Source organism: Ambystoma mexicanum, chromosome 1p, assembly GCF_040938575.1.
Source record: "Ambystoma mexicanum isolate Mex_15411 chromosome 1p, UKY_AmexF1_1, whole genome shotgun sequence".
Classification (NCBI taxonomy): Eukaryota; Metazoa; Chordata; class Amphibia; order Caudata; family Ambystomatidae; genus Ambystoma; species Ambystoma mexicanum.
In genome coordinates this window covers 342196064-342222107 of record NC_090921.1, presented here as the reverse complement: position 1 = coordinate 342222107, position 26044 = coordinate 342196064, and the positions used below count along the sequence as shown (strand labels likewise).

The 26044-nt window shown below is 44.3% G+C and overlaps 1 protein-coding gene across 4 annotated transcripts in view; it reads right to left on the bottom strand.

The window, feature by feature from the left end:
* NCLN (nicalin) overlaps nucleotides 1-23091 on the bottom strand; it is a 307486-nt gene extending 284395 nt beyond the window's left edge. For 3 of the 4 annotated variants that reach the window (XM_069648383.1, XM_069648373.1, XM_069648393.1), the window contains exon 1: nucleotides 22665-22980. In XM_069648383.1, the coding sequence (XP_069504484.1) occupies nucleotides 22665-22845 (181 nt within the window). In that variant the 5' untranslated portion in view covers nucleotides 22846-22980. Of the gene's footprint in view, nucleotides 1-22664 lie in introns of all 4 variants that reach the window. The other variant, XM_069648399.1, reaches the window with a different exon arrangement.
* Nucleotides 23092-26044: the final 2953 nt, after the last annotated feature.

Genomic DNA, 26044 nt, shown 5'->3' with positions numbered 1-26044 from the left:
CTATCTGATGTCATTAGATGCTGAAAAAGCTTTCGCTCGGGTCCGATGGCAATTCATGCATCAACCTCTCACCTGGCATGACATTGGCCCCAAATTCATCACATATGTTAAAACCCTATTTGGTTATCCCCCCCCCCCCACCCCCCCCCCCCCCCGAGTCCTGATTTTGGATTAATAACACCATTTCCTTATATAGAGGAAATGGGCAAGGATGCCTGCTGTCCCCTCTTTTTATTTTAGCACTTGAACCATTACTATTTGTAATACTTCCAACATTCATGTTGTTCAAACTGGTAATCAGAATTTAAAGTCTCAGCCTATGCCGATATTATTCTACATCTTACTACACCAAATGAATCAATTTATAAGAGACTGTCCAAAATTATTCAGTTACATCTGGTTAAAAACGGAATGCTAACAAATCGCACATTCTCACCCTTTTAATTATTTGCACACCCCCATAGTTCCGGAATGACATGTAATACTAATCATGTAGATTATATGCAGGCCTCCAGATAAGGTGCATACCAGGCCTTTGTAAGCATGAAAATCTTGCAAATACAACAGCTTTATTATTTTCCTGTGTACATGTATACACAGGTTTAGAGCTGAGGGCAGTGCAAAGGTCAGGTTACTTAACAGAAACCAGAAGGCTTCTTTTGATTAGTATCTATATGGATGTACTTGCAAGCCACCTCTGAAATCTTTCAACAAAAGGAAACTGTACACTGATAAAAGGAATGGTTTGTTTCCATTCAGCTTCAGAATCACTGTGCATATTTTCCTAGAATTTTAGGATTGTAGAATAAGATGGAAAACAAAGTTGCAAAATATTTTGTAACCAATTATGCTTTTTTTCCCCCGGTGAAAGCAAACTCGTATTGCACAATTGTATTTTTCAGAGTGCTGGTGCTGTGGGCATAATCATGCGGAGGCAGATAATTTTTACACTGATCATTTAAGAACAGTGCGTAATATGATGACTTTGCAGTCTAGTTTACATCCATTCAACCTTGCAGTCAATGGGGTACATTACTATAAATGGCAAGTGGCAGCAGAGTCTTTGCTCAAGGGTGAATGATTGTCATTACACCAATCACAGGTGTTCTAACCTCTCAAATCTTCAAGACTACAATTAAAACATCCAAAACCTGACTCTCCAAGAAGTGCGAGAGCTGTTCAAAAACAAACAAATGAAAGTTACATTGGTAACTGAATTACAAACTCTGCAAAACCTGTCCCTTTGATAATCCAGATAGGTATTTAACTTCATGTAGTGCTTCATAAATGGTTTGTCCAACATCTAGGTACTGTGATTATTATACCTCACTTGATTCTCAGTTAACGGACCTCTGAAGGATGTTAGCCAATAAGATTAACTCACCCGGTTGAGCACTCATTGCTGCAATCTGTGCGTGATCTGTAGGTTGCAGGTTCGAATCCCGGCAAGACCAACTCAGCCTTTCATCCTTTGAGGTCGATAAAGGAGTACAGACTTTTGTTTTGGTGATAAATATGTCCCATGTACAGCACTTTGCCAAAAGCGCTATATAAATAACCATTTGACCGCTAGATTAGATATGGAATTCAGCATGGAGGCCTTGCCTCTCTGCACTGTTGTATCATAACATTAGGTAGTAATAGCTCCAAAAAATGAGGGCTTTCATTAAACATCAAAAGACAATTCTGCTATCGAACCTCAAAACACACCATACAATTCAGGTTTGCTTTACTATGTAATTGGCTAGGTTTTTGTGATTTCAACATTTAAATGTATACAGGAGAGATCAAATGGCCAGACCTTAAAGAAATAATGAAAGGTGCATTCTGTCACAATGAAGAAAACTACTGTACGGTAATGATTTCCATACAGTTTGTGCATGCTTCGGCTCTTGCAAAGGAGAAAAGAAATGTTTACTCTTAAAATCACGTTTACTCTCAAAGTTTAAAAAACGGAGTAAAATACTCCCATCTCAAAATCTTATCTGGAGCACTGTTTATATGGGTCTTATTATTACCAAAGACATTGACTCAAGATCCTCGACAAGCTCACACTACAAAATAGGAGGCAACGACTAACCATCGTGGTGGGGTCTTCTAGACTAGATTACTCCCATTCTCCTATAGCCTCGTCAATGTTGCCTATAACATTTCCCGACGCCTTTAAAGAAAAAAAACTGAACCTTAACAAAATTGCTTTGGAATAATAAACCTCCTCATATCACTCTAAATAAATGTAAACTATCTAAATCCGAAGAGCAGAGTTACCTTTCCAAACTTCTAATATTATTCCTTCTTCATTCCTAGGCATTATTTTCATCATATATTATACCCCGAGGTTGAAGATAATCACCCTCCTTGCATACTTTAGTCACAGCTGGTTAAACCATTTACTATCCATAACTTTCTAAAATTCAATGATGGGCCTCATCAAAAAAGTTCATGCCCTATCTAACTTAAAACAAGCGTGGAATTCCTTTCTCGAATGTCCTGGGATTGACAATACGCTCCAACATATCCCATATGGTAAAATTAAGATATTAGGGTTCTTTATTAAACATTTTTTTGGCCCTCTTGGCTTTACTAGGTGCGATACTGGAAATGCATCGGAGGGACAGGGCCTCCGTATCCTTGTCCTTTAGTTGTTTTTATTGTGTGTTCGGTCGTGTTTTCCATGCAGGAGTTCATGTGGGACTCCTGGCGGTGCAGCCCTCTCTTTTGGTTTGGTGTACAGACCCATGGGATACCCTTACGGCACCCATGGGTGGGGATACAACCCTGTGCCCCTAGTGTATGTTTTTAGGCAGCTGTGTGTGGCCCACAGAGCAGGGTATGGGCTGGTGGCAGAACCATGCTGAATTGACAGGTGACCCGAGCGTCCTCCATTTTGGGATGCCCAGGCCCTGTCATTGGAATCAGTGGATTCCTGATGGAGACAAGATGGCCCCCGGGGCCTCTTGCCTTCCATCACCTGTTACCTTGGTTTTCCCAAGTCCCGGGAAACCCTGACTCTGCCCCCCGCCCCCTTCAACTGGCCGTTAGGTGGACGTTCCATATATGGTAGTGTGGGGAAATGCCGACCAAACTGGCTGGAGCCTTCCCAGCGACCGTATGTTGTGGGTATGCCTGTGGGTGGGACCTGGGTGAATGGAGTGTGTGACGAATACGAATTCTGTGTTGTGGAGGTCTAGTATCTGGTGTTTGACACAATGACTGAGACAGCCCTGCCCGAAACTGGTATGAATGCAGTGTGTAGTGTTAAATGGCGTGGTACTTGTCCGAATCCACATTCTGTGTTATGAATGTCTGGATGTAGAAGAATGGCCTCAATGCACCGTGCGCCCGATTGGCTGACTGACTGCCTGAATGCCCTTGTGAGTGATTGGTTGCCCGAGTGTGACCCAGCAGAATGAATGAGGGAACAACTGTATATCTGGGGGCCTCTTACTGCTAGAAATTGTTCAGAAGCTGGAGTTGAAACGGACATTGAAACTGAAGCTTAACCTTGAAGCCCTACTTGAAGAGAAGGATTGCTGCTGCTCTACTCAGTCGATCTGAAAGCTGCTGTGTCTTCATGAACTGACCCAGAGAGGACCTGGTTAGGCGCCCTCTTCCCAAGCTACAAGGGACCATTGTGCACTGCTAACCTTCGCCGAAGCGCCCATGAAATCAGCCTACGAAAGACTGCTGACCGGAGACAGGGACCGCCGAGGAGAACGAAGAGAAGCACCGGACATTCCATCCACCTTTGTCAACCAGTGTTCGTAGGTTTGCTATAACCGCTGAAGGCCCATCGAAGTTAGTTGCTCAGAAGCGGGGACTGCTTGACACTGTGCCGTCGACGACCAGAGCCGCAACGCTCCATGGATTAAGACATTTGATTCCCGGACGGGCTCGTCTGCACCTCCGCCCGCCTTATCCCGCCGGAGAAGGCCAGGCCGTTGACGCGCTGAGGAGCATCTGCCGGTGGGTTTACTGCCAACCAAAGACCGTAGACACACCGGGCAATTCGATGCCCTTGCTGGCCCACAGTTCTTCACCAACTCTTTGCGGTCCTGAACTATCAACATCGGGGTGCCCTGCACGCCACTTCCTTGCAGAACGTCGTTGGCGAGCACCGCCAGGAACAAAGCTGCTGCCTCAGCGTCGTTGTTCACCCCCTTCCTTATTAGGATCTCAACGATTCGTGGCTCCTGCTTTAAAGGGAGCCGCTCAAGAGGATCCGTCGTCGAACTCTGCTATTCCAGGTACATTGGAGTGGTAGAAACATTGTAGAAGGAAATAAGACTCATTGAACTATGTATGGACTGGGCTTGTAGTATCTTTTTTTTACAGATTGCGCGGGTGGGGGGGGGGGATCTCCACACATAACTGTGTCTAGTGTAGGGGCCAGTATTCTGCCATTTGTTCTAACCAACTGCTTTCCTCCTGTGTCTATTGTTGGTTACCTTTATTAATTGATTTGTGTGACATTTGACCAGAGTACAGTTGATGCACTTTAATGAAATCTGATAATAATTGTGGTACCACTTAGAACTGTATATATTTGCCATTGTAGATTAACTGACCACAAAGTGAGTTACTGTGCTTGTGTACATAACTTGAACCTTAATTATATAAAGGCTCACTAATACAGTGTACAGACATTCCTTTGTGGGTGCCTGCGGACTACCCTGTACTTCAAAACCAGCCTGCATCACCTCCTGAGAAGCTATGCCTGGATTGCTCGTCCATTGCTACCAACGAATAGAGAATCTTGGCTGGGGTCCTCTGCGCCTCTCCTCTACCATATTGAGAGCAGGAGTACAGACACCCCCCCCTCCAGATTTACACCAGGAATTATACATATCCAACAATTATAGCATGATGGGTTGCCATACCATTCCACTCTGTACGAAATAGATCTAATCTGCAAGATACTGATCTCAAATTACACAAATTCATAAACTTAATCCTATAGGGATCCTTGATCCTTCATTTAAAACTAGCCTGGACAATCTTTCCAAATTCCCTAAAATCCCCCTTGATCAAAGCCTTTGACATCGATAAGTTTATGACCAAAACAAAAACTTCCTGACTGACTTCCTTCACAACTAAATAAGCATGGGAAGCGAATGATGAATTCAACAGATCTGTAGACCTTGGTAAAATGTTTGGTGTAGAATCTTCAGAATAACCATAGCTTCTAATTTGACTTAATCCATGTTCTTTATGATGCACAGAGCCTGTTTACTCCTCATAGAATATCTAAAATGTATCCTCATTCATCAGATACCTGCTGGTCATGCGAAAGCCCAGGGGCATCCTTTAAACAAATTGGGCCCGATTATTGGAAGTGTTTTATAATGGCGCAATCCCATAGGAAAACATTCCATGAATCAGGCTCATTATCTTTGAATGCAAATGTGTTCAATCATTTTGGGAACACATGAAAGCTTTTTCAAAAGATTTTTAAATTTCATGCCCATCTTTATCAATCTTTCCAGTAGACCTGATGCTATAATTACCGATTCCTCAAACTTTTTAATGTATTTATTACCCTAGCCTTACAAATGATTACTAAATACTGGAAAAACGCTCCGAGTACATATTAAAGAATGGTTGAATTTACTGTGTCCTACCAAATTGAATCTTGTATTGTGAAACATAATAATCCAATACTGAGATTTCAATGTAGAAGGACTCCTTTTATTGAATTTCTTAATCATAATGTTCCATGAACTGGTATTCAACATTTTGGTCCAAATTCCAATGTCCCCAAACTAACATGAATTTTCAAAAATGTGTTTTTCACATTGATTACCCCTTCTATCATCTATGCCCTGCTTATCGTCTTGTCACTCGTTTTTATTGCTTTTATCGATTTTTATATCAAGATTTCCACTTTACGACGAATTTTCAATAGGAATTGCTACAGTGCATTTCACTTCCTTGTTATGCAATATCCCTTTTAATAGAAAGTTTTTGTAGCTATATCAATTAATTTTATTTCTAGAATATTTCAATAAATGTTAAACATTCTTTTTTAAAGGAAGAGGCGCAAACAAGCTGGAAAATAAGATTCCCGAGTAGCCCAGACTCACCTCACCCCCATAAGAGTCCTGCCTCAGACACCACTACAATAATCCCCATAATGGTTCTAGTGGGGCTCAAGAACTTTCAGGAAAAGCACTCTAGGGTGTTCCACCCCACTCCCCATTAAAAGTGCCCATAGGACCGGTTTGTGGCTCAGAGAAGTAAAGGGGCTTTCCTTCAACCCTGAACCATTGGTTTACGTTAGACATGAACGGCATACCCTACTTCTGGTACATACTTAACATCCTTAATCCAGGGCAGATCTACATGGGAGTTTTAGAGCCTTAGGTGGACCTTAAGGTGGCATCAATATATTTGCATGGAAGAAACAATGGATACCCCCAACACCATCATTAAACATGTTGGAGGAGAGGGGGGGGGGGCAGTGGTTCAGCTACCAGGGAATGGGATTGAGCCATCATCTGTTAAACATTGATTTAATTAGGCCAATCAGTTTACAACAGTGTCGAGCAATCAATGTTGGTGCTATGGGTCTGTGCTTAACTGGGCAGCTGAAATCACGAGACATCACACTGTAGAGAAGGAGCCAAGTACCCCCACCTCAACCACTTCACCCATATTGCCTATATGTTGGGAGCCAGAGTGTGAGAATCGTGCCGTACTAGTAAGAATACTGATACCAAAGAGAATCCTGGAAGCAAGGTCCCCATTGAGAAAACCATACCTACATACGAGAAAACAGGACTGCCATTTGAATGAAATCCCGAAAGAAGCTAAATATGCTCCTCGTGGTTGATCTACAAACAATGCACCAAAACTGTGAAACCCTTATTTTGTAGTAAAAGCAGTCCGGTTGCCCCATTGTGTTTGAGGCAGAACGCGATCTATAGAAAGGTGTACTTCCCAGAGGTTTTATTGTAGGAATGTATTAAAAAGGTGGATTCTGCATACCAAATTCACTATCCAAACATACGGTAGTGAAAGAGAACACTGCTATATTGCAGTTTTGAGAGTTGGGGAGGGTAGACTATGGCAGTTACTCCACATGTAGAGAGCAAGATGCAAATTAAATGGATAAAAATGTATCTTTATAGGAGAGAAAAACAAACGTATTTAACTAATGAGGAGTCAGTGGTTAGATCCATGCAGTCTTGGGACTCATAAGTGATAGACTAGATCGCAGACATTATATAGGGTGTACATGCAAATGTCTGCTGCGCAAAGTCCAAAGACAGCACAGCAGATTAAGTCAAAATAGTAACCTTTCAGACAAGTAAGTGACAAGTTGCATTAGGAAGAGGAGTTAAAATCAGATGGATATTTTTCATCCTGGACCCTATTGCTAATAGATAATATTATATAAAATCAGGAAGCCTGCTGGAAAAGATCCAACTTGGCTGTAGTTGGGGTTTGTTGCAAATAAAGCCTCATGCTAAAACTGCATGGGAATGTCCAATGTTCTGTCCAAATGTACCAGGTATTTATGCACCATCAACCTACAAGTTAGAGGTTGAAGCTTCTAAACATACAGCACAATATTGCCATATCAGCTGTACAGAAAAGGAAATTGCCATACTAGATTTCACCGAAAATAATTGAGCTCAATGTGCAGTGAAAAACCAGAGGGTGGTTCACAACCTAGTACCCAGAGATCCCTTACTCATGTGTTCAGGGAAAGGCCATTGCTTTTGGATCCCAACCCTGTGGGTGGACAAGTGAGAATCACCTGAGTAAAGGGTCCTCAGGGAGTGGGGAAGAAGCACCCAATGGTGAGACATGGTACCCCCCCTTTTTCCACAACCAATCTAACCCCTATCCCTGTTTATTTTAATGGGAAACTACAACTCCCATAATTCCTCCCCACCTTGTCTTGACAAAAGTACTGCACCAAGGAAGATGAGGAATGAGGACAGAAAGATTACCTCGCCTGACTTTCATTGGCCTCGTCCCTGTAATGAGGCCAGCAGAGTTAGGCACGTAGCTCTACTAATGTACACTTGCCACTTTTTAAGTCTCCCTGGGGAAAACATTATTAAATTTTTTTTTAAAAAAGGTGGTGCACACAGACCCTTTGAGCGAGGCGGGGTACGAGAAGGAACAGCTCTTTGAGGCTGATGCAAACCAGGCTGTGGGAGTTGGAAGGCCAATGAGCTGATCAGCAATTAAGAGGATTGAGAGAAAGCCAGGCAAGATTTCCAAGCTTTCGGGAAGCCGCGAGTGCTCGAAAGGAAGAGCCGAGCAAACCGAGGAAAGAAAAACATTCAAGGTGCCAGGAAACAGCCCGCAACATTTTGGAAGATAATACAAGTGGAGATCAAAGGAAAGAAAGTCAAATGAGAAGAAAATTAATTATGTGAAATGTGTAGTACGCCAAGAGGGCAAAAGTAAAATATAAATAACTTTCGATAAGGCCAAGAAGGCAAGAGAAAGAATATAAGAACTTCAATTATCAAGAGGCATTGGTGCTGTAAGAGAAGATATGGAAAGAGGTTGAAGTGGTCATACAGTGGTCTATGTAAATTGCTTGCTGTGTCAAAAGTCAACAGTGAAAGAGATCCAAAATAAAACGTGGGGAAGAGAACCCCCACGAAGAACCAGCGAGGCTCAAGCCCGGCAGAGGGATGCCTGTGCAGAACTGTGAGAAATTGAGAGAATTTGATAGGAGTCTTGTCATGATGACAAGGCGTGTGAAGCCTAAGGAAGTGATTGAACTACCAAAAATTGAAAGCCTAATGATTGAACTGTACCAGTAAGCCAAAGTGTGCAAGACTGATGGAACTGTGTCATCCGCCTATCCTTTATTAAGAGACTCCCGCTAGACCATGTGGGGTTGAACCTGAGAAAGTGAGTTGGCGCTGAAGCCAGCCTGATTTTCTTTTTGACATTTTTGTATTCCATCAACACATTTTTTATCTAGAGAAGGAGGGCAAGTTTCTTAGTATAGGCCTTTTTATTTTGACCAGACCGACTTTGACGGATTTGTTATTGTTTAATTGTCGAGATTACTCCCATTTCACAGTTAGGACCAGTTAGGAATTCTACCATCCCAAGCAAATTCGTAAATAAAGGTTTTAAAAACGTGTATTCATTGTGTCCGTGTCTACTGCTCCATACCATGCTTTCCTCACAGTGGCATTCACAGACAGGTCCTGGAACAAGTGCAGGGGTTGAGAAAACAGTCTGTCTCTTAAGAACTGACACCAGCTAACCAGAGTCCAACCCAGAGAGGCCCTGACCAACTGAGTAACATTTTCCCATCTGATCTGTGAGGCAGCCTTCCAAAAGTTGATGTGAGCTCATAACTACTTCTTGGAACCTGTACTGCAGGTTGCGATTATGGAAAGAGATTAGTCCATGCAGGCAGGGCCCTTTGCTTTGAGGAGGCAGTACACGAACAGAGATAACACAGATGGGAGGCAAAGGGATGCTTCCACCATTTTGACAACGTCTGTGCACTATATCTGCCACTCAGCAACTCGCCTGAAGCAAGGCACCCTGGGAAGGGCTGCAATAGGGGAAGAGATACCCCATTGGAACACATAGGGGCTTGGAGTCCACCAGTAGTCCAATAGGATTTATAAATAAATATGGTGGGAAAGACCAACTCGGTCAACCTGCTAGAGATTGAAAGTCTCAAAGCCTCCTGTGAAGGAAGGCAGACAGCAAAATGAAGAAGAGCCCCTTTTCCTTACCACTAGAGGATCAAAAGGTACGATTGATAGAACAACTCAGTTGCCTGAATGTCACAGAGAACCAGAAACCTGGGACACTGAGATACCTGCAGGGAGACAGTGTACCTGGAGTGCCTTGGAGGCTTCTGCCTGAGCAGGAAGACCAGAAGAGAGGTCGAGTACATGTGATGGTGATGGCTGGGAAAAGCCACAACATCCAAATGGCACGAATTGCTACTTCTGGCTAGTGCTCTTCCCGAGACCCTAAAAGACCATTGAAATCAGCATCAAGCCATCAGTTAAAGTAGCCAATCCCATGCAACAATGCCACCCAATTCATTTGGCACATTTAACACAACCAAGATTGCCATCCACTTCTAGAACACCACTGCAGAGATAGCATAGTCAAGAGGACTTGAAGACTGCAAGACAAGCCGATCAAATTCTACTGAACATCGAAGTGCCATAGCAAAGACCCTGCACATACAATCAAGAGGCAAAGACACAGTCGCTGTGCCAAGTACTATTAACAACAGGCAACTAGTGGAACTAGGTGCCAGTCCCAGGCATCTGGACCATTTTGGGATAGCCCTCAATGTCAAAGCATTCAAATGATAAAAATGCTAATGTGTTAAGCAAAAGCACTGACAAATTCCCTCAACGGTGCTAGTGCCCCAATATTGCAGTGCAGGCAAGATACTGGATGGGGAGTGTTTGGTTCCACAGTGCCACTACGGCACTGGCTGTCAGCAACTAAACCAGATAATTTTTCTGGCTTCCAACATCTCTAATGTAAGATCAGGAAAAAGGCTCTCACTCTGCTCTAAGATAGAGTACCTGAACAAAGCCCCAGGTACTCTCATCCTTTAGCCATGTACTTTAAATGTTGGAATGTACCTCGATATCTTGAAAATCTGTTTCGTCTTTCAAGGCGGCGGCATTTTCTTTGCTTGGAAAGGTGAAGGGCATCTGGGGTTGCCCTTTTGCAAAGCCATTTTCTTTTCTTTTGATAAAAACCTAATCGCCAAAAGTAATCACCTTCTTGTGGCTAGCTTGAATAAGCATGATGGCGCCTTTTGTGCATGTTCACTTAGTTCATTACTCTCCTTATGTCACATCTTGATGGAGTAAATACATATTTGGAAATCTAACTGTAATAGTAGTTTTCTGGTCTCAAGGCTTATGAGTTTAAATGTTGACATAAGTTCTAGTACCATGGTTACCCATATAGCCTATTCATCCTGGAGTCTCTTGTTTAGCATAAGCGACATCTTGATACAATCCACAAACAGGCACCAACCCTTGATACAAAAGGCACCAACTGACATACAGGAAACACGTACCCAGCCTTCATGCCAACTATTCCATATTACAGTTGTTGAGATCAACATTTGTTTTTAAATTCAGCCAAATCGGCTGTCTCTTCAACATATCTTGGAACTATTTTGGACAAATTCATCTCCAACAGACTCCCGTTAGGCAGAATCATATGCAGTGCCCTTTGGGAACACCACACACAATAGTAACTACAAGTGTAAGTACAAATTCACCCTTGGTACAAGCCTGTACTACACAGTAAAGTGGTAGTGATGGCTGAGCAGCCCGATTTATCTCAAGAGTAAAGTGAGCAGTATCAGAAGTTACAAAGGATAGCAATTGCTATGGTTCAAACAAACACTAAGTCAAGGTTTCGGAGTAAAAGAATATACAGTTATTTACCCCATCATTTGTAAAACAGTTCATTAATCTAAAGCAGCAGAAAATCACAGTCCTAATACACTGCACACCACCCAATGAATTCTGAACAAGTTAAGCTCAAAATGAAGTGTGAGCAAAATGGCACTCCAATAATTCAAAAAGGGGGTGGGGGTGGGGGTGGGGAGACTAGTTATGCAAAATCAAGCAGCACCAACAAGTAGGTAGGCAGGGCAATCTAGAAATGGCTTACTACAACTAGGATTCAAATCAATATGCCTGGGTCAGAGTAGTTTGCCGTTACGTTTTGCCAAGAGTTTGGAACAAGGTTGGTCGGAAGAAAAGTTATTTAAAAGAGTAGAGAAGAACAAGCCCTCGGATTAGCGAAAGATTTCAAACACTTTCACCGCGGTCCGATAGAACGAATGACTGGATTTGAACAGTACCTTAGTAGAAGAATGCTGTAGCTGAGGCAGAAGTTCCTGAAGCGACAGTCGGACTGACAAGGAGGAAGACTGGAGGGTCCTGCACTGCCCAGGGAAGAAACCAGCAGCAGAGCAAAGCAACGAGTAAAAGGTACGCTCCTTAAAACCCAAACGGGGTCCAGTCCTCCTGGCTATCCAGTTCACTGCAGCGGTGCACAGGAAATTCGACCAGGGGAGGGAGGCCTTGCTTGGTGTTTGGCGAACTGGTTGGTCCCACCAGCTCAAGGGAAGAGGATTCCTTGCAGATCTTCTCTGTCGAAGTTTAGGAGATTCTGACCCACAGCAGGGCTTCACCGGGAGGTTCAGTAGTTGCAGCAGTCCTCTTCCTACAGCTTCTGTTTGGTTCTCTCGATCCAGTGGCAATTCTGCTTTCCAAGTCCCAGACACCAGCTTTTTAGGCAGTTTTCTCCCATTCACACAGCCTGGCTGTCAATCACACAGCAGGATGGCTGTCCTGGCAGGACAGTCACCTAGCCAATCAAACAAGAGTGTGACTTAGGTCTCCAAGGAGACCCTGTGCAGGGGGCCTAAAACCACTCCCTCACATCCAGTCCACCCAGACACTCAGGCGCCTAAGTAGGGCTTCTGGTCAGAAGCCCACCAAAGGACGCCGAACAAAGGAACCAAACCTGATTTGGCGCGCACAGTAAAACACAAGAAAGACCTTTACAAAAAGAAATGGCGAATAAACCCAGCCGAAAACAAATACAATTAAAAAAAGGGTCCAGCGGATTAAAATTCGAGGCTACTAACCTAGCCTAAAACAGTACCAGGGCTATTTTCATAGTCCACGGTAGTTGAAAAATGGTAGATAATGCCACCAGCCAAATCTTAAAAAAAGGGGAACAAAATAATGTTCCATGAGAGACAAAAAGGGATAACTATTAACCATTTTCAGTACTCTATGGAAGATAGTTTGTACTGGGTCTGTGAATTTAAAAAGACTAATAAAAAACAATGGCAAATTTACATGGGAGACAGTAGTCAGGCCCAGAAAAATTGGAGTAAAGTGGGAAGCCCGAAAAAGACAAACATGTGTCACTGCACTAAAGGTGCTGTGTGACACAGTAAAAAGAACACAGAAAATGTAACACAGCAAAACACAAGGCTCACACTCTTACGAGGTGAAAAAAATAAATCCTAGAAATCCAGCAAAGCTGCTGGGGGACTCAGTAGGTAAGGGAAATTACCCATTCTGGAGAATTCTCCCTAACAACGCCGGACACAGCCTTCAAAGAAGTTTAACATTTACCACCTGGTGGCAACTTGTCATTAACACATACTTGTAGATGTTCTACCTAAAACCCTGGCAGCCTTTCTGTCCCCACCTCGCAAACTTAAGTCGGTCAAGTTTTCTCACAGCCATTTCGGACCAACAACGGATTCATCATGTATACTTCTATTTACTGCATATATGTGTCAATATCCATAAGTAAAGAACACAAAAACAATAGTCATTTCTGTCTGTGCTTACCAATAAAATGCAATGGGGTAGACCGGAGGAGCAATTAAGAAAAAAAAAAAAAGGTCACAACATTAAACAGGGTTTCTATTTGCTACCTTCGGTTCATGAGCGGGTTCGAAATAAAACTCCCATTAGCCCTCTAAAGTAAATGAAAAACGGTCATGCCCATTAAATTGAGTATTAATACCCACAGTAGTATTACCGGGGCACTCAGATGTACTAATTTCAACGGCTTCAGTAGGGTGAAAAGTCAGAGTGAGTCCCTGTCTAGATTTGATAATCTACAATATGGGCAGTAAACAGTCTACAGCATACTTAACCCACAATGCCATTTATGAAGGATTCTTAAGCAGCAAGGGTGTATGGACACACTGCAACTCAAATGAGGTATACTCTTTGCTAGGTTACTTAGTGGGTTAACGGAGCTGCTGCAGCCATCTGTGTACAACCAACAGAGAACATAAACATGACATCACTAGTATATACATACCAAAGCAGAGGATGTGAGCCTGCAGCTCGAATACACTGTGCACCCCGCCACACAGTTAAGAGAAAGGCCACACGCCTACAGTACAGCAGTGCATAGAGTTGTAGAATTACATAACTGAATGTAAAGAAAAAAACAAAATACAGCCTCCACTGTTTGTGGAGAGGAATTAATATATTCCACACAAACAGAAGGCATTACAAACACTATTTGCTTCTTGGGTGGATTACCCAAAATGCATTCTGGCCAGATTAGCCGGAAGGATTATCTCCAACTCCCAGTTACTGGCCAGCAGCCCTCAGCCAAACAAGCAGCAAGATTAGTTGCCGTTTCACTCGTGCATACGCTTTCGACTGCAAACTGTGCCCCTCCTTTTTGCTCCTTACGGATATAAAAATTCAAAACTAAGCCCTTAGAAAGGCACTGTGAGGAAGTAAGTCTCGAACCTGTCTGGTGAGCATCCCAACAACTTTACAACCAATGCATCAAGCCTGTAGGATCATAAACAAGCATTAAGACATAAACAAACTTCAGGAGCTCAGCTAACATTCTGCACATGACCATCGTGTTTTATTGTGACAGAGATGGACTATGAAGAGCATGGAAAACTGATGCTACTCTCTCTTTAGGCACAACAGCTATGGATAAAAAATCAACCAACCAGAAGGCACGCATTGAGCAATCAGCTTGTGCATCATGGCAAACGTGAGCCTCATGTCAGGCGAGAATTCAGATGCTGATGACAAGTAACTGCACTAAACCCACGACAAGGTGTTCCCACCAGGAATAATTTGATATTGTCTCTTACAATGAAGACAATTATTTGAAATATAGTGTACCCCAAAGGGGTTACGCTGCTTCAACTCTATAATCAAATCGTAAAAGACAAATCACTAAATCCATAAAATGTTGACTCGTTTTTGATCATAGTTCATTTGTATACATGATATGAAATGTCCAATCACAATTTCTAGGTACAAAAAAAGGAAAAGCAATCAATGCTACAAAACAGATAACTGAAATACTAAACAAAAAACAAACTATTCCAAAAACAGATAAATGTGTATATAAACCTAAAACCATGCACTCAAAATCCTATGCACATGAATGTGGAAAGAGAAAACGGAGGTCCCTAAAGTTGCCCCATTATAGAGTACAACTACCGCTATTCTATAGGGGCCAAAAGAACCAGGGTCTACGTATGGGGACAGACTTTAACCAAAATTTTGAGATTGAGTAAACAATGTCATAACAAGAACCATAAGTTTTGATAGAAAGACAAGATATCTTCACCTTCGTCAGGACCAGAGAAGGGCAGACCCTGAAGAGGAAACAAAAAGCAACGTTCTAAATACAAGCTGGTAAAAATGCATATGAGCTGCTGCAACACCTCCACCAAACCCACGATAGTACACAAGACCATATACCATGCCTTCAAACCAATGACCATCTATGTTGAGACAGGTGTGAAGTGACGATAAAATAATCCAGTCAAGCTACAACGAAATAAAGTGACATGAAGATAAAGAGAAACAATGGACTTAGCTCAAACCTGATGTGAGGACGATTTCCAACAAACTGAATATAGATTGCAGAGCCAAAGGAAGTTGGGGACTGCAGAATGGCGAAAAATAAGATTTGATGTTTGGAAGCTAGTCAGCCAATTTGATAAAGATAAGTATACAAAAGTGAATGCTGCTTACCTATGAGATGACAGGCTAAATTGGGTATATCATCAGATTTTCTAATGTGAGCCAAATGTCGCAAAACGTATATCAATTATAAAGTGGTCACCAAATGAAACGCAGAAGAAGCACAGAAGCGCTACAGTGTGCTACTTGTAAAAGTTATGACCAGGGGAGTAGCAGCAAAATAACTCACCTGCATGCAAACTCCGCGTGGTAACACGGGACATACCACTATGCAAAATGTATGAATGATCGTACCAGAACACTGCACATCAGTGTGCTTCTCGAAAAGTAATGACCTAGAGGGTGGTAGCATAGAGCAGGGGAGACGCTCACCTGCCTGAAAATTCAACGTGGTGACACGAACACTCCACTAGTGCCAAATCCATAAATGGTCGCACCACAGCACCGTGGTCTATGTGTGGTAGAGCAAAGTGTTGCCATGGAAGTGGAGATGAAGCCAGAGGGATGAGGACACGCGACACTAGTACTTTGTGGTACAGTGGCGTTCATCCAGTTCCAGGGGAATACTGGCCCCGCAGCCCAAGTTATCCTATGTTCCAGGCTAGAATGGCAGATGAAGGCCTTTAGCACTACGGTTTACCAAAGCACTAACTAGGTGTGCTAAAAAAGGGTTTTCCTTCCTAAAACGGGACGCCCGTGGCGTCCGTCTGTAGGAAACAAAATCCTTTTCCAAGATGGCCGCCATGTACAGGGAAGGCGGGGCTCCGTACAGAGTCCCTATTCCCTTTCCATGGCAAACGTGTGAAGCTGAGAGGAAGGTGCAACTACCATAGTGAGGGCCGCCACAGCTGAAATAGGGTTCTGGGGAGGAAACCCCAGCAATGCCAGAGGGACACTGGAAGTCTGCGGACTTGGAGGGCCCAATTCCCTCCCCCCAGGATACACGGAGGACTCAGTCAACTGCAAGTTCAAACTGTGGTTTATTGTAGGCAAAACCAACAGGAATCAGCACAGGAACAGGAAAGATCCATGCACATCTCGCTCTTCCTCAGCTCGCAGGCCGGTTTTACTAACCAATTCCATCAGCATGAAGTCAAAACCTGGGCCCTTCTCCAGAAAACTTATCGGACCAAAGCATTGGGTATTGAGTATTCTACCATAGTGGACATTATAGATGTTACTCTACTGGCCCTCGCATGTCAGGTGGCTGGCCTGGTCCATCCCCAAGTACTAACTATAACCTTGTTGCAGTGCAGTGGGCTTAACATTGGTGCTTGCCCGTTGCTACCCACCCCTAAAGTACTAAACTGATTGGCTAGAGCCAACATACCCAGGCCTGGGATCTGCAAAGGATCTCGGCTCGCTGTGCATCTCTTCGAGCTAGCAAGAATTACTATGTGTCTGCATTGTAACGTGTGTGTGTGTGTACCACCTTAGATTAGGGGAGTGCTCTCCTGTCTGGCACAACAATTGGTGCATACTTGCCCCCTTCTGTGTCTGGCGGCATCGGACCAACGCTCCTTTCCCACCACTGCTCGTTGTCTATTGTCTGCTTCGGCCACGTCACGCGTTTAGCGACTATGAATTTGTGCCGTTCAGCTCTGAATTATGAGAATGTATTAGTCTTTTCTGCAACTGGTCCCTTGGTCATTGGAATGTCATCCGTATCTTTTGGCCTTGGTTGCTGGTCCTGTCTCACACATCTTGCTCTCTGTCCAGCCAGAATTAGCTCAGCGTGTCTATTGCTCCGAGACTCGAGACCCTGAACCTTATCATGCGGTTTCTGCAATGTCGATACTATGCTAGATTAGGATCTCTTGCGGTTTCTGCGTTGCTGTGATTGTTTTATGGCAAAAGAATCAAAGCAATGACAGTATTTATATGCATCTGTTCAATAACTACAGAACTGTACGCTCATGTTCTTCATGTATTCAAGTGCATGCTTGTGCCCCGAAGTGCGGATGGCACATGTACTTCATGTCTAACGCTGCTATGGCGTGGTGTCTCCAACGACGTCGGCAACATGGCTTCTTGGTGTTTTAGTCCAAGCTGTTCATGCAGGTGTCCTTTATCACAGCCTGCGACTCTTCATCCACACACAGATCTGCATGTCCCTTGAGCGGGATGGTCAGCTGAGGGGATACCTCTCGACATATTTGTCAATCATGGATCCATTGGGAATTCGTCCAAAATAGAATGGGCGATTGCTGCGTTTTCTTTCCTGCTTCCTTGTCATGAATTTAGTACGAGGGGCTGGGGGTGATAGGCTTCCCCATCCCCACCTTCAGTGGTAATATGGAGGAGGGTTAGTAAAGAAGAAAACGGGGCAGAGGGGGAAGATGGCGGTGGGGGGAGCCGGCCATCAGGCGGCTTGGAACACAGGCTTAGACTGGCGGTTCAAGCCCACATTCCTAGCCACCTGATGGCTCCCTCGCCCAGGGTGCCAATGAAAGAATGAAGGGACTGAACAATGATAGCACTGGGCTGGACATTCGCCATGTTGGAACTGGTTGTTAGCCAGAACTAGCTAGCATCAGCACAAAACACAAATATAAAATAAAGCATCAAATGGCCTAACCAACCACTATGTATTAGCAGATTATACCAAAGAAGGAGGCTTCTTGCTAGCATAAAAGCCATGCTGTAATCTGAAAATAAATCCAAAACAAACAAAAAATACTGGAATTCCCTAGGGCGCGGCCTGCCCCCTAGACCTAAATTCAAAGGGCCACAAAACCGAAGCTAAGCAGACTGCCATCTTGTAATGGTCTGCTGGTAAAAATGTAGCCTTGGGCATCGATGGGGCAAGGGACTAGATTACTCTGTGGAGCAAAATGTTCTAAAAAGACTAGAATATCTAGGAAACTATAACATCAAAGAACAAGGAACACTACATGCAGGGGGAATTAAATGATCAATAAGGCCTCTTACATGTGTGTTAAGCCTGTGAATCCAGCGCACCTCATTGGTTAAGAGTGCCCCTTGAATACTGGCTAAGTTCTTGACTGTCATCACCTGAGTGTTGGTATTTCAAGAAATGGGAAACCAAAAGGGGCTGTGATTTTTTTACAACCGATCCTCAAACGATGTTCGGATATGCAGACATGACCTGCCCGCATCGTTTGACCTACATATCACAGTCCATATAGACCTTATTTGTCTTACAATAAGTGAGCCCTCCGAGGTCCTAGTGTCTCTCTCCAACCCTAAAGGACTTGGTTGTTTTGGTCAATTTGCATACTGGTCATTTATAGGGCATAGGTCCCAGTGAGAATATGAACTATGTTCAAAAACAATTAAAAATAATTTGCAAAAGTGTTATGAATTTAGTGATTTGACTTTTAAGATCCAGTTTATCAAGAGTTGCAACATCTTAAACCCTTTCGGGGTTTCAACATTTCCAAATAATTGTCTTTTTAGACACAATCAAATTATTCCTGGTGGTAACACCTTGTTGGGGTTTAGTGATGTTTTCCCCAGTTCCCCTTCAGTTGAGAGAGAACATATATAGTGTACAGAGCATATGTTACAGGGCCTCATCGTTGACGGGCAAGGCACCACAGGTCTAAACTGCCTTTCAAAGATGTTCACTATACCTAGACTGCGCTTGGCCATGAAGGTTGTTTGTCTACTAAACGCAGTACACAAAATAGTGACATTTTTCTATATACACATGTGATTGGATATTCTTTTTATTTAGGATACCTTCATCATGGAGTGCTTCCTCTTATTTAGGATTCCTATGTCATGATGGAGTGCTTCTCCTGCTGGCCTACCTCTCAGGACAGATTAGTCTGCCGTCAGGATACCTACCCTCCAACTTGGTGTGCAAATTGCCATCTGCTTTTGTCTATTAAAACACCATTTGAGCCAGGTAATGGTACAAGTTTGGTCATAGCACATAGAAGCTGTTACTCTACCCCCGTGCTAGTTCAGGACTGTAAGGATTTTGTCAATGTATGCTTTTACCTTGCTTTCTGGGGGAGGTCATCATTTGCAAAATTATTCACAAAAACTAGTGGTCCGACAAGTTTTAATTATTTATTTCAATTATTTTTAATACTGCTTGACTATAGGCGTAACTCTTTGCACAGTGTGAATGAGGCAGTGCCATAGTAAGTCAACATAGAGCTCTACATAACCATGCACTGACTAAACGAAAACCAGAGCTGAAAAAAACTGGTCTAGCATAATGTGCGTTTACAAAATGTGGGTCACTTGGCAGGGTTGCTTTTGTTCCCAACTACTGCACAGTGCCCTGCCCACCCCACCCCACACATACGTTGGGAGATGTGACAGCCAAGTGTGTAGTATTTATTCTCTACTTCCCCATGGTCTGTTGATCATTCATGCAGTTGATATCCAGACTTTACGATTTTTGCAGCAAAACGCATGGGAGAGATATTGTTGGTTGGGCGTCTGCCACCAAATTTTGTAGAAAAAAAAAGAAAATCCAGTAAATACATAGTGGTGTCCAAGCGCACGGTTGTGATATTCTGAATGTTCTTAAGACATACTTTCCATATTAAAACCCACATTGTTCAATATGTTGCATCGCTGGTCTTCTGCGAAGACATCGTATGCGCTCATGTATCAAGGAACTGGCCAAAGCTCCTCCCTGGAGACTTCACGTAAAACCTTCTCTTCAGTAACTACAGCTGAGGGAACCAGGAGAGATCAGGTAGGCCCAGTAATTGACTCAATCTCGACCCAGGGGTGCTCGGGGCTGTGCGGCATTCATTACACCTCGTGTCATGAACAATGACTGTTTTCACGCACATCAAGCAGGTTTGTAATAAAGAGAGCAGACACCTACATAGGTTTTAAAGTGCAGGAGAGATCCTAGTCTGTCACAAGTTGTAGCTTCTATTAAGTGCTCAAGATAGGCAATTAACACTGAGTGACATGATTTACTTGAGCTTTTAACATATTCCTTCGTCCAGTAAATTGAACCTTTAATTCTAGAACGCTGAATAGACCATATTTGTCTGTCAAATGTAGAAAAACATGTTCGTTTTTTATGCTGGCTGTGTAAAAAAGTTATCCACATCATGACCTTATAGATAAAAATGTCAAGTTACAAACTATTATCCAGGTAAAAAAAAAAACGAAGTCATTTGCTCCCTCAGTTCTTTACATACCCGCTTATCATATCAACCACTTTTAAGGAAATACACCCCAAAAATAAAAATATGGAGTAAAACTACTCTCAATGAAACATGGCAAGTTGCCCTTTAGGCGCTTGTGGACTTCCTTCCCCCCAAACGGATCGATGGATACGTTTGGGCCAGTAGTATATGAAGTACCACAGGGAGAAACTACTAGAATTGCCAAGAGGGAAAATTTATCTTTTAGAGTGCATGAATAAAACGGCACAAATTAGTATTTCTCACAAATATATTTGTTTTGCATAAAGATATATTTTTACTCACATATAACATACTTCCACTGGGAACAGGACTTACTTTCTTACTCCCTAAAAAACAAGAGTCAATTATCAGTAGCCAGTGGATAGTCCACATTTTGAAGGATATGCTCTTCTGGGCTCTGTCTTTAAATCTGGTTAGAGCAATCTTAACTTGCCCCAAAACAAGAGTGAAATAAATAGCTAGTTATGGCTTCTAGGTACTCTACATGTTACTTGTAGAAGGGTCCGAAATTGAGGGGCGCTCGGAGATCCTGGTTAGTTGGAAAACACAGTTACCAGGAGTTACTTTTGGATCCCCAGGCCAGGCTTACAAACATGATTTTGCGACATTAACTTTTGTGTATTTGAAAATGCTACTAAAGACGAATTGGGACACATCTAATGCACATTTATACATAATGGACAAAAAAAGTTAATGTGCATCTCATGTGGAAGTTAGATATGCAGTGCGCTGGGTACTCTCTACTGGTTGCCAACCAGTAGCTCCTGCCTACTGTGCTGCCAAAAACCCAGGAGCTGGTTTTAGCTCCTGCTCACTGAATTGTAATTTCGATTCCTGCTTGTAGTGTTGCATCTATAACATGACCAAGTTACAAGTACTGTACAAGAAGGCGACATGCCATGCGCCAAAAGAAGCCAGTGCTGCAGAATACGACTTGCAAGCTTTTCTCTGAGCTGTCGTCACCATTTCCTTCTCCCAAGTGACGTTAGGTGAGAAAAGTGAGCAGGGATTTCTGGGCATGAATAGCTTTTGGATTGTAATGCTGCAGTTTTGTTGTGCTATTTCACATGTGCACTACTGTTGTGCAATAAAACATGAACATAAAGTTCAACTGTCTTATAAAGTGGTACATGGGAATGCAGGATTAGTAAATAAAAGTACTCCATGAAAACATTAAACTGATCTTTGTGAACGCTTTTAATGTTCGTTGTGCGATCATTGTGTCTGTTCTTTTAAGTTTACCTCCAGTCCTCAAAAAAATGTCCCACTGGCTTTGTATCTCTCACAATTTAAATATGTACTAGGATGATTTCTTTTATTGATATATCACGCCTTGAAACACTTGTGTATAGACGCGTAATACATATATATCACTTACGACTAAGCACTGTACATAGAACACATTTAAATACATCATCCCAACAGAGGTTGGTACTCATTTACCAACATCAGAAGGTGAAAGGCTAAGTTGGCATTGCCAGAATTTGAACCTGCGAATCACACACAGATCACAGCAGCAAGCACTAAACCCACTTAGCCATCTTACCGCTGATTAACCAAAAATATTCCATTCAAGATGTACAAAACAGTTCTTTTGTTGGCTCAGCTCGCATTTGGCTCTTAGAGCCAAATGCCTCCAGGATCGGGCATACTCATTAATTATCTGGCTCCCACATCTATAGTAGTAACCAGCACAACCACTGCTTCTTTCAAGGGATTGCCACACTGTGTACTTAACGTACCCCCAATAAAACACCTTTAGCCTTTTTCCTTAATAACAAGAAAACCTGCCACCATTATCGCCACACCCATGTAACTCTAAAACCATGCAAACTCTAACAACCTGTGCCCAAAACCGAGCAGAAAGCCAGTTTTAACCTGGACCACGGGGAGCTCGCAATAGGAAAACCCCTTAACCACCTTCGTCAATCTCTGCACTCCACCAGAGTGCTCACTGTAGCCCGGCATACACACCCACTACTCCCCCTCGACAGGCTCGCCACACCCCATTCTCGGTGCTCACCGTAGCCCTGGCCCTGCAGCTCATACTGCTGCATGCGATAGACCGTGAATTCGTGGGCAGCCTCACAAACTGGCAGCGGGGACACCAGCAACAGTACAGCCGGTAGGAAGAGCACGAACCCGAGGGCTGGGCAAGCGGCTCGCAGGAGCTGCTCCAGCACGGTGCCGGCCTCCTCCAGCATTTTGCGCAGCAGCGACAAGAGCTCAAGGAGCAGAAAGGTGAAACGGGGCCGTGACAGAGGGCGAGGTCAAGAAAGAGAGAGAGAAACAGCACACATCAGATCTGACAGCTGTAGAAAGGGTCCTGCAGGCATCAAGAGGGCAGCCCGCTCATAGGACCTTAAGGCACGCGTAGGACACCTCAACGGCTGGTTATTTCACGCCACTGGGCCTGTGCGCATGCGTGTGAAAAATAGGGGCCTTCCCATACTGGGACTGTGGGAGACTGAAAAATACGCAACACCAGCGGCAGTGGAAAGGCGTGGTGGGCAGCCTCATCGAATCCAGGGGGCCATGTCTTTTTTACGCCTGTGATTTACGTGAACATATTCTAATGTAAAAATAGAGGGATAATTTTAAGTCGGAGCCATAAATCGCGCGAGGACCCATTTCAAAATGATGGCAGCTCATATTGCGCTGCATATGTCTTCAATTATAAAATGCATTGCTGTGTATTTTAATGTTTTGGAAATTAAGGGTAATGGCAACATGGTTTTGTTTGGTGCATCTCTCTGATTTCAAAATCCCTATACATATATACATGCTAACATGCCCCATTCTAGTTGTGAGGTGTTGGTCCAGTCCTGGTTTTAACTTTGCATTCAGGGGCTTGTAGTCCTGTATTTAAAATAGGGAAATCTGGAACTAAAAGTCACAGAATGCAAAGTAAAGCATTCTTTTGTTTATCATGGCACACACATCACAACTTTTTAAACGTCTTTTTTTTTTAAAATAGTGTACAGTGTTGCGGGACCGTTGGCCGTCACGCGGCTGCCCTCACTGATGCTGGGGAGCGCAGCACCATATTGGTATGCTGGGGTCACCCAGACTTACAAGGTGTTACAGCGTAGGGCCCTGAGAGGCTGTGGAGCACAGCCTGGGTTCCGGAGCACCGTGGATGCCTGGAGCATCCTGGATGGTGGGCGTCTGGGCTGGACCCAGGGCACCAGGCTGGTCTGGGGGCCCAGACCAGCAGCGACCTACAGGTGGACCCTGCAGACCAGGGCCGCAGGACCATGATCACACGGTGGAGGCCTGCGGGCCCACAATGAGAGACAGAGACAACAGGAATTCCATAGTTGGAGTCTGCAGCCGTTCTGCTGCACGTGCCTTCAGGGGCTCCTTTTATTAGCTTTGGCCATGACTGTAAAGGGCAATACACGTGGAAGGGACACATTCCCTTAAAATGGTAATATACACGGGAGGGTCACACATTACACTCCTCCTTTTCCATAAGGAACAAAAGAAACAGTGCTGAGACATACATGATTCCCCCCGTTACAGAACAACAAATACTTATCACTTGGAAATTGTGGGGTAGACAGATAATAGGATATGTCACTGACACATAGCTACTCAAATAGTTACAGACATAACACATACTAACGCATTCTAAACATACTCAGTGGGTGACAGTCGTGGCCGGTGAACTGCAGGTGGAGTCTAGGCAGTTCTACCATAGTTTACAAAACCCTTTATTAACCTGGGGTTCAGAACTGCAACCACTGAAAAAGATGCCATGGTTGCTGGCTGGCACGATATGCTCACCTACTAACTGCGGGATCACAGCTTCACATCACTGTTCTTTACTGAGACCACTTTAAGCATGTAGCTAATATGCAGGTTCACAGCTTCAAACACATGTACACTGAGTCCTCTTTAAGCAATTGCAGGACTGTAGGAGACCAGTTCACTTACCATTCGTGTCCTTTCAGGAGTCACTTCCTCGGGTCCAGGTCTATTGATGGTACAGTTCCCGGCCCGCAAAGCCTCACCTGGCGGGTACCAGGGCCCAAATCAGCAGTGTCCCTTGATGTTGTGGGCAGGGCAGCGAGACACAGATCACAGGGCGTCCAGGCTGCTCCCTTTAACGTTGACAGGGCACAGGGTGACAGGACATCACTTACCCCCCATTTTGGCGATGTTCCCCTAGACAGGAATGACTCTTACCTCCTGGGGAACAGGAGGGCGCACAAGCACTCGTTATGAGCTGCAACCCATTGCTTGCCCGTTGCACTGCTCCTTGGTGTTGGGGGCCAGGGCTGCATGTGTTTGTTGGTCAGACACAAGTTGTTGGCTGAACTCAGGGGGTCGGCAGGTACTTCCCCCCAAGCCCACGTTGGCTTGGTCCTTCGATGGCATGGCATGCAGGGTGATCTTAGTGGCAGGCAGTCAGGGTGTCCATTGTTGGTGCTGCTGCAACACTCCGCTTTGTGGATACATGGCTGCTTCGGTGCACAGAACTGCTTCCCCTTCAGCTTCTCTGACATGGAGACATGGAATACTTGATTATTCACCCTGGAGGGCCGCAGTTAGATTGGCAGCAGCCGCTCCCTCTCCTTTGACAGCACGGGGAGCTGCTTCCTCTTGTGTAGATGCTTGGCCCCAGACAAAACAGCTGCTTCCCACAGCTGGGGCACTTCAGCACCTATGTTGGAGCTTTCCATAGTTCACTGCTCCAGACCGGAGCACGTCATTATTTACATCTCCGGGCCCGGGATCTTCAAGGGACCCTTTCCTTTCTCAGAGCTCCGACCCTGGAGCATTTCTGTGAATCACCGCCCCAAGGCCCGGGTTTTTCCAAAGGCATTTGTTTCATTACATCAGCTCCAGCATGGAGCATGCATGTTTTATCCCCACCAGGCGGCCCGCGATCTTGCTGGGACCTTCACTGGTGCTGCTCCAGGCTGGAGCACTTCATCTTCACCACCGGGTCTGGGATCATGATGAGGGCTCCGGCGGTTATTCATCTGCTCCTACCGAAGCACTAGCAATGCTCCCGACCGGAGCACTTTCTCAATTTCACCGCCAGAGGGCCCGGGATTACTGTGGGGGCTCTGGCGGCGGCACACCACAGAACAGTGCTGCCGCTCGCAGGGGTACCCACCTCCTGTCCTTTGCTCCTAGCTGGAGCTCCACTTATCTACTTCCCGGCAGCCCAGGACTTTGTTGGGGGCTGCCGGCATATTTCCTTCCTTCCCCCGGCAGCACATGCCACCGGGGTCTGCAGGCTGGATCCTGCCCTGGCTGCTCAAGCACCTTCCTTGCAGGGTGCTGAGACCAGGGAGGACCCACGGCAAAGGCTGCCTTTTCTCCTTTCTTCTCACCTGGGGGCGGGGCAGCACCACTCTCCCCCGGTGGGAGGTTGTTTCCTTGCCGCGG